Source organism: Entelurus aequoreus, linkage group LG10 (assembly GCF_033978785.1).
Source record: "Entelurus aequoreus isolate RoL-2023_Sb linkage group LG10, RoL_Eaeq_v1.1, whole genome shotgun sequence".
NCBI lineage: Eukaryota > Metazoa > Chordata > Actinopteri > Syngnathiformes > Syngnathidae > Entelurus > Entelurus aequoreus.
The window spans coordinates 35,192,688-35,203,798 of NC_084740.1; the positions used below are offsets into that span (position 1 = coordinate 35,192,688).

The following is an 11,111-nucleotide window of genomic DNA, read 5'->3' on the forward strand; positions in this document are numbered from 1 at the left end:
AACGCAGCATAAACTTGATTTCCTTCTCCCGCAGCGTGTTCATTACCTCTCGAAAGGCCCGTCTTTGCGCTGTCACCTCGGCAGTGTAGTCTGGAAATAGGAAGACGCGCAGGCCGTTGTAGATCAGCTCCTGGCCGCGGCTCAGTCGAAGAAGTAGCTCCTTGTCCTGGTAGAAGTGTATCCTTGCGATGATGCTCCTGGGGCGCTTGCCGTCACTATAGCGAGCGAGCGGGACACGGTGCGCGCGGTCCACCACCACTGGTTTGGAGAAGTTACTCGCTCCAAACAACTTTGGTATCAGGTCCGCAACGAAATCCGTAAGTCTTCCCTTTTCTTCTTGCTCTGGTATCCCGACTATTTTTAAGTTATTACGTCTTGAGCGCCCTTCCAATTCGTCAATTTTAGCTGCCAATTTCTCATTGCTCTTCTGCGTTTCAGTCAGTTTTTGTTCGAGCGCTTCGATGCGGCGCTCATGTTCGGAACCTTGCTGCTGCATGTCATCCACTCTGTTGGTCAATGCCGCTTGCTTGCTTGTAAGAGCCTCAAGCTTTTCCTCAAGCATGTCAAAACGTTTGTTGATAGACTCGAGTATTTTATCCAGCAACTTCTCCAAAGTTGATGACGCCATCTCAGCGCCAGCCTCGAGCTCGTTTACGGCCACAGGTGACTCTGATTGCTTCCCTCTTCGTGTCTTGGGCATAATTATTGTTATGTTGTCTTGATAGAGTATAACTCACCCAGAGTGATAGGCATGCATATAGTTGGCCAAGCGTTGTAAGTTTTAATTTTTAAAAAAAAGCAGAATTTGAATTAAATCTTAAAGTTTTCACCTGAGTTACCGCAGAGGCAAACTACTGCTTGCGCATCTTAGCCACGCCTCGATTCTGTCACCTATATATATTTTTTTTTAAAGACGGGGTAAACCATGCGTACTCGTATCGACGTTTGCATGAACAAGGCAACACATGGCAGTTACAGTGAGCTGTGGTCACTTCTCCATCTTCCTTCACAACCAGCCAGGTCTTCAGTGGTGTCTCTGATTTTCTTTATGAGTGTAGGGATGATACTCGAAACCGGTTTTCCCGGTTGTTTGATAAGAAAAGAACCGAGTCCTCGGACTCGAATCCCTTTTTGAGAACCGGTACCCGTTATCGAGACCACTATAGTAAAGGAAAAGAGTTGATTCTTTATTCGAATCCCGTCCCGACCAGAAATGCTCCGTGGGACATCACAAGAATTGACGTCACGTAGCTCAGTCATTAGGCGCAGATAGCGAAAGCAGGAAAACAATGGACGGGAAAAAGCGCTCCAAGGTGTAATAAAGTTCAAAACAAAAGCTATCATCCATCGAATAACTTTACTGAGAGATTTTAGCAGGGTAAAACACATGACGAACACTTTTACGACCAACCGGAAACATAGCAACCAGGCTAGCAACGCACCTCCTTTACGGCAGCTGTCGCAACATTCTTAAAACAACCGCAGCACATACATATATATACAACATATCTCCCTTTTTTAACTTTTGTTTTTCTTTCCTTGTAAACAAAACAAAATCACACTGTAGATGTGTTGTCTGTCTAATTATAAATAATGCAGACGAGGCGTGTTGGCTGAGTTCTTGACGTTTACTTTCACAGCGTGGCAACATGCAACACTTTTCGGGGCTACCGCGCATGCTCGTAACTCCCGTTGCATGATGGGTAGTGTAGTTGTTATATTCTCTCGCTCATAACATAAAATTTTTCCCCCTATAAAGAAATAATGTTAACTCAATAAAGTGTATTTCTTTTTTTAGCTTTAACTTTTCATTTTTTAGCATTGTAACCACATTTGCAAAGAACTTTTCTCTTCATAGAATTTTCTTTCAATGAAGAAATAAAGTGCAAAAATGTCAAAGCATCATACAAACAGTTATGTCAAATAGCAGCAGAAGTGCACTTTTTGGAGAGCTGTATTATTTTCAGTTTTGTGCCCAAGGGACTGATTTTATTTAACACTATATTATTATTTATACACCTATAGTGATCACAGAGACAGGTTGTTTTTGTGTTACTGTATATATTTGTTTCTCTGAAAAATCCCACTTAATATACTTTGGGTAACAACAGTCAATATTTATTTATTTATTTATTTTTTTTTAGGTGAGTAACAGTCAATATTTATTTATTTATTAGATTTTATTTTTTTATTATATAATAAAAGTGAGCTTTTGTTAAACCAAATATTGTGTGTTTTTTTCCATATACAACAACCTATCTGGACTCGATAAGAGAATCGATAAGGAATCGGTTCGATAAGAGGATTCGATAATAGGCTCGAACTCGATAATTCCTTATCAAACATCATCCCTATATGAGTGGTTAACATATTGGGAAATTAAAAACAGAGAATCAAGTCGATCGAGTGCTACTCGCAGTTTGTTTACAAGGCTGCATCCTTGCAAGACGCAAAAATAAATCATGAAATCTTTTTGTTGATAACATATAATAATCAATCATATTGCATAGTTTGTTTTTTTGCCCGTATACAGCACCCCCCTCCCCAGCAACCCTGAAAGGGACAAGCGGTAGAAAATGGATGGATGGATGGATGCTTGTAGCGGTAAGATCTCGGCCACTTGTGTACTTCGAGTGTCCTTGCTGCTCGCTTCACAGTAGCCATGTTGGTTTGGTTGACCACCACTCCATTCACATCCGTGAAAAAGTCATGTGACTAAATACAACTTCTTAGCCGCCCAGGTTTTTAGTTCATTTAGCCATTGTTATGCCTGACAATGCTTCATTTAGGGCAAAAATGTTACCTGCGAAAAATCTGCGATGTGGTGAAGCTGCAATATTTGAAGGGAGGAATTGAATTCAAATTCTTTAAGTTCGTCACCGAAAAAACTTTGTAGCACCATAATGTTTTACCAATAACGACAAAAAAAACACAAATATATAAGAATAAAATATACAAAGTTATAAAAAGAACAAACAAAGAGCTATTCAAAAGACTTGATCCGCTTGCGAACCTCACATCTCCAGCAATTACACTATTATGAAGTTAGGTAGGGGGGCACACAATACTGGTTTGAGACCCCTGGTTTAGAGAATCAAAAATAGGATTTTACAGGCTTTTTATTGTTTGCAAGCGTAATTATTCACGTTTTCTCGCCTTTCCTGGGGGTTCCAGGGGGAAAAAAAACGTATGTGGTTCTTACTGGAGTCACATGGGACCACATCGGTCCTGAGCCAAGTCTCATAAAATTAGCCGTTATAACGTTTTTTTGCAGATGTGCGGCGAAGCCTGTTTTTTGTTTCATAACAAAGATTCCCCTCTGGTGGGCGTACACGTGGGGCAGGCTCACCTCGCTTGGGTCACGTCAGAGTTATGTTAATGAGGATGTTTTTCCTTCATGATGTGATAAAAAGAAGCAACGTTCATTTCCATGCATCTCTGTCAAAAGCGAAGTAGCTGGTGATGGTTTACTGCTAATATAGCATTGAAAAGTAACTTTGGGCATGATAGGGAACCTTTACAAGGCCTCACCTGATTGTGGGCGTCTGTGTCTTCTAAACTCTGGTCAACAACACACGTGTCCTCTATTGGTGCAAGATGGACACTCTCCTGAGAGACAGACACAGTCCAATGAGATACGTCCTGATTGTTGGAGGAAACCGCGGCGACAAGGAGCGTGAGGTCATCTTGAGTACCTTGTATGTTCTGCCCTTGGGCGACCTCTTGACCCCACAGACGCCACCAGCTACAAATGAAAACAAAGTCAGTTGAAACCCCTGTCAGCATTGGCGCCCATTTCTGCATCAGCAGGATAGATAATCCATAATTACAACGACGCTGATAATGATGAGTCACCTCGGCCACGCTTCTTCTTTAAGTGCTGCAGGGAGCTAGCGTCCTCTTCTTCGGCGAGGGTGACTTCCACTTCCGCCGTCTCCTCTTCGCGACCTACTGTCAGCAACAGACTCAGGTCGGTCTCTGCCGCCTGCAGCCTCTTCCTCAGCTCCTCCACCTCAGCTTCGCCCTGCGACACCTGCGGACAAACGCAGGCGCTCATCAGTTATTACTGAGCGTGGCCGCTGGCGTTACACGAAACATTAAAGTGATAAATACTTCAAAGTGCACCAGAGAAGAACATTCGTAGAAAAGCTGGCAGATCTTCTCCACCACCTCTTGGGCCAGAGATGTCATGAATGTGCTGAGAGGAAGGACCACCTGATGGGGGACAACAACACACCTTTACCCCATCTTACATCATGTATACTTGCACACACAAATTACGGGTAATACATTAGAGATGTGACGTTTGCGAACGAATCGAGTCTTTTGAATGTCTCTTTAAAGTGAATGATGAAAAACCTATTCTCATTTGTGAGCCGTTTTTAATGCACATTCAAATTTAGCGTCGTCGATTGCCCACTGTGTGCGACCCGACTTCCCCTACATCGGGGTGCACAATAAGTTGATCACTGTTAGTGTGAGTCAGTGATTTTCCAACTTTTTTTAGCCAAGGCACATTTTTTGCATTGAAAAAATCCGGAGGCACACCACCAGCAGAAATCATAAAAAAACTAAACTCAGTTGACAGTAAAAAATGTTGTTGTCGCAATTGTTGGATATGACTTTAAATATAGCTCTTGTCTCAAAGTAGGTGCACTGTCACGACCTGTCACATCACGCTGTGACTTATCTTGACTTTTTTGCTGTTTTCCTGTGTGTAGTGTTGTAGTTCTTGTTTTGTGCTCCTATTTTGGTGGCATTTTCTCTTTTTTGGTATTTTTCTGTAGCAGTTTCATGTCTTCCTTTGAGCGATATTTCCCGCATCTACTTTGTTTTAGCAATCAAGAATATTTCAGTTGTTTTTATCCTTCTTTGTGGGGACATTGCTGATTGTCATGTCAGGTTCGGATGTACATTGTGGACGCCGTCTTTGCTCCACAGTAAGTCTTTGCTGTCGTCCAGCGTTCTGTTTTTGTTTGCTTTGCAGTCAGTTCAGTTTTGTTGTGCATAGCCTTCCCTAAGCTTCAATGCCTTTCCAGCTAGCCAGTTACCAAGTTAGCCTCCATTGTATAGCCTTTGTTTTTTTCTCTAAACTTAGGAGAGGGTATAAAAATAAGTGGAGGAGCCGGACCAAGCAAAAAGCCAAAAATGTATCACTTTCATACAGAATGGGAGGACTTTTTTTTTCACTATGTCATTTTCGAAGTGCATATGCCTCATTTGTCAGACTATCGTTGCACTACCAAAGAAGGGAAACGTAGAGCGGCATTTTCGGACCGTTCATAAAAACTACGACACGGACTTCCCACCGACAAGCGAGCTGAGGAGGAGGAAGGTGAAGAAACTAAAATGCCAGTGGTCCGGGCAGCAGTCACTTTTCTCATAGCTAACTTCGAAAGCGTATGTGGGCTTGTATTAAGCCTCAGGGAGTTGAACGCCCCTGCCTTACATAGTTCCGGGTCACCCTTGGGCAAGGTGTAGCACCCGAATGCCCCCCCCATCAGGGTTACGATACCCCCCATGAACTACACTAAAAGAGGATGCGTTACCCGGCCCGGAGGAAGCCCGGGGCCCTCCTCCGGAGCTAGGCCCGGAGGTAGGGCTCGTCAGCGAGCGCCTGGTGGCCGGGCTTGCCACGGAGCCCGGCCGGGCACAGCCCGAAGAAGCTACGTGGATACACCATCTTCTCTGCCACGTGGGCCCACCACCCGCGGTCGGAACCAGTGGGGTCGGGTGCGCTGCCAAGTGGATGGCGGTGAAAGTGGAGGCTCCGGACGGACCAATTCGGGGCAGCAGAGGCTGACTTTCGGGACGTGGAACGTCTCTACGCTGGTGGGGAAGGAGCCTGAGCTGGTGCGAGAGGTGGAGCGCTACCGGTTGGATCTGGTGGGGCTTACCTCTACGCATAGCAAGGGCTCTGAAACCACACTCCTGGACAAGGGATGGACCTTGTTCACTTCTGGAGTTGCTCAGGGTGTGAGGGCACAGGCGGGTGTGGGGATACTCACGAGTCCCCGGCTGAGTGCCTATACGTTGGAGTTCACCCCAGTGGACAAGAGGGTCGCCTCCCTTCGCCTTAGGGTTGGAGGGGGGAAAACTCTGACTGTTGTTTGTGCATACGCACCAAACAGGAGTTCAGAGTATTCAGCCTTCTTGGATACCTTGCATGGGGTCCTGTATGGGGCGCCGGCAGGGGATTCCATAGTCTTGCTGGGGGACTTCAACGCGCATGTGGGCAATGACAGTGATACTTCGACTGGCGTGATTGGGAGGAACGGTCTCCCTGATCTGAACCTGAGTGGTGGATTGTTATTGGACTTCTGTGCTAGTCACGGACTTGCGATAACAAACACCATGTTCAAGCATAAGGATGCTCATAGGTGTACCTGGTACCAGAGCACCCTAGGCCAAAGATCAATGATCGATTTTGTAATCGTAACAGCTGATCTGAGGCCGTATGTTTTGGACACTCGGGTGAAGAGAGGGGCTGAACTGTCAACTGATCACCATCTGGTGGTGAGTTGGGTTAGATGGCGGGGGAAACCTCTGGACAGACCTGGCAAACCCAAGCGTGTAGTGCGGGTGAACTGGGAACGTTTGGAGGAGTCCTCTGTCCGGAAGGACTTCAACTCCCACCTCCGGCGGGACTTCTCTGCCATCCCTGTGGAGGTTGGGGACATTGAACAGAAATGGGCAATGTTCAAATCCTCTATTGCTAAAGCTGCAGATGCGAGCTGTGGCCAGAAGGTCTTAGGTGCCTCAAGGGGCGGTAACCCTCGAACACCCTGGTGGACAGTGGTGGTCAGGGAAGCCGTCCGACTGAAGAAGGAGTCCTACCGGGGTATGTTATCCCAGGGGACTCCGGAGGCAGTTGCAAGGTACCGACGGGCCCGAAGGGCAGCGGCCGTGGCTGTGGACGAGGCTAAGCAGAGGGTGTGGGAGCAGTTCGGGGAATCCATGGAGAAGGACTATCGGGCGGCACCAAAGCTGTTCTGGAAGACCATACGGCACCTCAGGAGGGGGAAGCAGGGAACCATCCAAGCTGTGTACGGCAAGGATGGGACTTTGCTGACTTCAAGTGAGGAAGTCGTGGGGCGTTGGAAAGAGCACTTTGAGGAACTCCTGAACCCAAATACATCAGACACACCCTCCCTGATAGGAGCAGGGCCTGAGGATGATGGGGGATCGACGTCGATCTCTCGGAGTGAAGTCACTGAGGTAGTTAGACAACTCCACAGTGGCAAAGCTCCGGGGGTTGACGAGATCCGTCCAGAAATGCTGAAGGCTCTGGGTTTTGATGGGCTGTCTTGGTTGATACGCCTTTTCAACATTGCGTGGAAGTCTGGGACAGTGCCGAGGTAGTGGCAGACTGGGGTGGTGGTTCCCCTTTTCAAAAAGGGGGACCAGAGGGTGTGTGCTAATTACAGGGGTATCACACTACTCAGCCTCCCTGGGAAAGTTTACGCCAAGGTACTGGAAAGGAGGGTCCGGCCGATAGTCGAACCTCAGATTCAAGAGGAGCAATGTGGATTCCGTCCTGGTCGTGGAACAACTGACCAACTCTTTACGCTTGCGGGAATCCTGGAGAGGGCCTGGGAGTATGCCTATCCAGTCTACATGTGTTTTGTGGATTTGGAGAAGGCGTATGACCGCGTCCCTCGGGAGATCTTGTGGGAGGTGCTGAGGGAGTACGGAGTGAGGGGAACCCTGCTGAGGGCCATCCAATCTCTGTACAACCAAAGCGAGAGTTGTGTCCGGGTGCTTGGATGTAAGTCGGATCCGTTTCCAGTGGGGGTTGGTCTCCGCCAGGGCTGCGCTCTGTCACCTATCCTGTTTGTGATTTTCATGGACAGGATTTCTAGGCGGAGTCGTGGCCATGGCGGAGAGGGTATACGTCTCGGGGGGCTAAAGGTTGCGTCACTGCTGTTTGCAGATGATGTGGTCCTGATGGCACCTTCGGTTCGTGACCTTCAGCTCTCACTGGATCGGTTCGCAGCCGAGTGTTCAGCGGCTGGAATGAGGATCAGCATCTCCAAATCTGAGGCCATGGTTCTCAGCAGGAAACCGATGGTTTGTACTGTCCGGGTAGGGGACAGGACTCTGTCCCAGGTGGAGGAGTTTAAGTATCTTGGGGTCTTGTTCACGAGTGAGGGAAAGATGGAGAAGGAAATCAGCCGGAGAATCGGAGCAGCTGGGGCAGTATTGCAGTCTCTCTGCCGCACTGTTGTGACGAAACGGGAGCTGAGCCAGAAGGCAAAGCTCTCGGTCTACCGAGCTATCTACATTCCTACTCTCACCTATGGTCATGAAGTGTGGGTAATGACCGAAAGAATAAGATCGCGGATACAAGCGGCCGAAATGAGTTACCTCAGAAGGGTGGCTGGCATCTCCCTTAGAGATAGGGTGAGAAGTGCAGTCACCCGAGAGAGACTCGGAGTAGAGCCGCTGCTCCTTCGCTTGGAAAGGAGCCAGCTTAGGTGGTTCGGGCATCTCGTGCGGATGCCTCACGAGCGTCTCCCTAGGGAGGTCCTCGTTGCACGTCCCACTGGGAGGAGGCCCTGCGGCAGGCCAAGGACCAGATGGGGGGATTACATCTCCTCTCTGGCCTGGGAACGCTTCGGGATTCCCCAGGAGGAAGTCGCAAATGTTGCTCTGGAGAGGGAAGTCTGGGGGTCTTTGCTGGAGCTGCTGTCCCCGCGACCCGATTCCGGATAAGCGGTTGAAGATGGATGGATTGAACTTCGAAAGCGAAAATCGCCACCGAAGCATCGTTCCGCGTGAGTCATTTCATCGTTAAAAACAGAAGTCCTTCCAAGACAGAGAGATGGTAAGAGAGGCATTCGTTGAAGCATTGTTTCGAGACTTTAAAAATAAGGCAGAAATATAAGTTCTGGAACTTACTCACAGTGGAAAAGTACCCCAACATGTGGAAATGTGCTACCTCCTTGACTGGATTTTTCGGCTCCACTTATTTATGTGAGTCAGCCTTTTCCCACATGAGGATCACAAAATCCAAGAATCGTTCCACCATGACTGATGAACATTTGGAAGTGTGCTTGAGGCTGGCTCTCAGCAGCTGACTGATTCCATCCAGTGCAAGTCATCAGAGTAAGGTAATGACAAAAAATTTACAGAGTTAATTGTGTTGTTCAACATGGACTCATTCAGTTTTGCAAGGTACATTAACATACATAATTATAGGTAGAATTAACTGAAATTCAAGTATTTATTTTATATATATATATATATATATATATATATATATATATATATATATATATATATATATATATATATATATATATATATATATACATATAAATAAAATATATACTTGACTTTCAGTGAATTCTAGCTGTATATATTTATATATATATATATATAATGTATTTTATTATATATATATATATATATATATATATATATATATATATATATATATATATATATATATATATATATATATATATATATATAAATGAAATAAATACTTGAATTTCAGTGTTCATTTATTTACACATATTCACACACATAACACTCGACTCATTGTTGTATTTGAAAGTGCAATGCTTTGTAGCCAGTAGCACAGCCTTTGAAGGAGCATTGGTATGGGCAGTGTAATATTCTGGGTTGGAGTCAATAACCAGGCGAGGTGATGAAGTTACATCTCTTTACTTCATACTTCAGAACCGCCTCCCATACTTGCCGTCAGTGTGCGCAATACAACGTAAACCGTTGGCCAACCAAAAAGTAACCACAGAACACTATACCCAACATTCCCCAGGAGATGGCAACAAACAACTTAGATCACTCTATTACAGGCAGCATCTGTGAAATTTAATTTGCAGGAAAGGAGTGAGTTTAGGGTTGAATTGTCCATCCTCGTTCTATTCTCTGTCACTCGTCGTCGCCATGACTGTCTCTTCTTCATTCTTCTGCTTCGTCTCCTTCTTGTTGTGTGTGCAGTTGTGCACTCGCCAAAAGCCGTAGATGTTATAACGTGACTGGGCCGTCACGTTGTTTATATGAAGGAAAAGCGGACATGACGACAGGCTGTCCTCACTCAGGAGGGGGCGTGCCTTAAGTCCGGCTGGAAATCGGGAGAAATTCGGTAGAATGGTTGTCCCGGGAGATTTTCGGGAGAGGCACTGATATTCGGGAGTCTCCCGGAAAATTCGGGAGGCTTGGCAAGTAGGCCCCCTGCTACCCCCTCAAACCCCCATCTCCCGAATTCGGAGGTCTCAAGGTTGGCAAGTATGACCTCTTGCCTGGTATACTTGCTCGCCCCGATATAAACTATTTGCTTGCATAACAGGATTGCTATTGTGACATCCAATGGACACTTTTAGAACAGCATTTAAAAATGCAGTTCAGTTTTACACTTAGTAAACTCATCTCGCGGGCCGGATCGAACCTGTTGGCGGGCCTGACCCGGCCCTTGGGCCGCATGTTTGACATCCCTGGATTAATATCAGGAAGCTAACATGCTAGCTCTTCTATTTTTATGAACGGCCTTTCTACAGGCCAGGCGGAAGGAAGATTCGAGTTATTACAAACGAATAGATAAAAAAATACAACGACACAAATGGTTAGGTTGTCACATATAAATGTACCTCATCGTCAGAGAGCACCTGCACGTTGTTGTCCTCGCTCCCTGACTCTTCTTGTGGACTCTTCTTCATTGAGGCACCGATAACTTTCTTCATTTCACTCACTGTAGCGTCAACCATTTGCTGCACAATGGACACCACACGCACCTCCAAGTCTGACATTATGAAACAAAAACCTCACTAACTTAAAGCCACACTCAATACAATAACTATGATATGGCTAATGTATTAGCTAGGAAGGAAGCGCCGCTCAACACAAACCAGGAAGTGACGTTTTTTTGCTCTGTGTTATCAAACCAAAAGCACGTTTTAGGTTATAATACCCATGTTCGTAATGTATGACATCAAGTTTAAAATAATATTACTATGCATGTCACCAAAGTTAAAACAAAGTCAGAAGACCGTGTCAAAAGTAATGTAAGTGTACTAATTTAAAAACGTACTGAGTTAACAACCGAAAGTAACGTCTACCACTTCCTGTTTTGTTCACGTTCGTTTAAA

General features: G+C 45.9%; 1 protein-coding gene across 1 annotated transcript in view; it reads right to left on the reverse strand.

Moving 5' to 3' along the window:
• Nucleotides 1–11,111, reverse strand: part of si:dkey-182i3.10 (zinc finger protein 845) — a 48,006-nt gene extending 36,895 nt beyond the window's left edge. The window contains exons 1-5 of the mRNA XM_062061875.1: nt 10,614–11,111; nt 4,114–4,215; nt 3,856–4,033; nt 3,696–3,745; nt 3,532–3,609 (exon numbers count right to left, since the gene is read on the reverse strand). Coding sequence (XP_061917859.1) covers nt 3,532–3,609; nt 3,696–3,745; nt 3,856–4,033; nt 4,114–4,215; nt 10,614–10,772 — 567 coding nt within the window. The 5' untranslated portion in view covers nt 10,773–11,111. The remainder of the gene's footprint in view (nt 1–3,531; nt 3,610–3,695; nt 3,746–3,855; nt 4,034–4,113; nt 4,216–10,613) is intronic.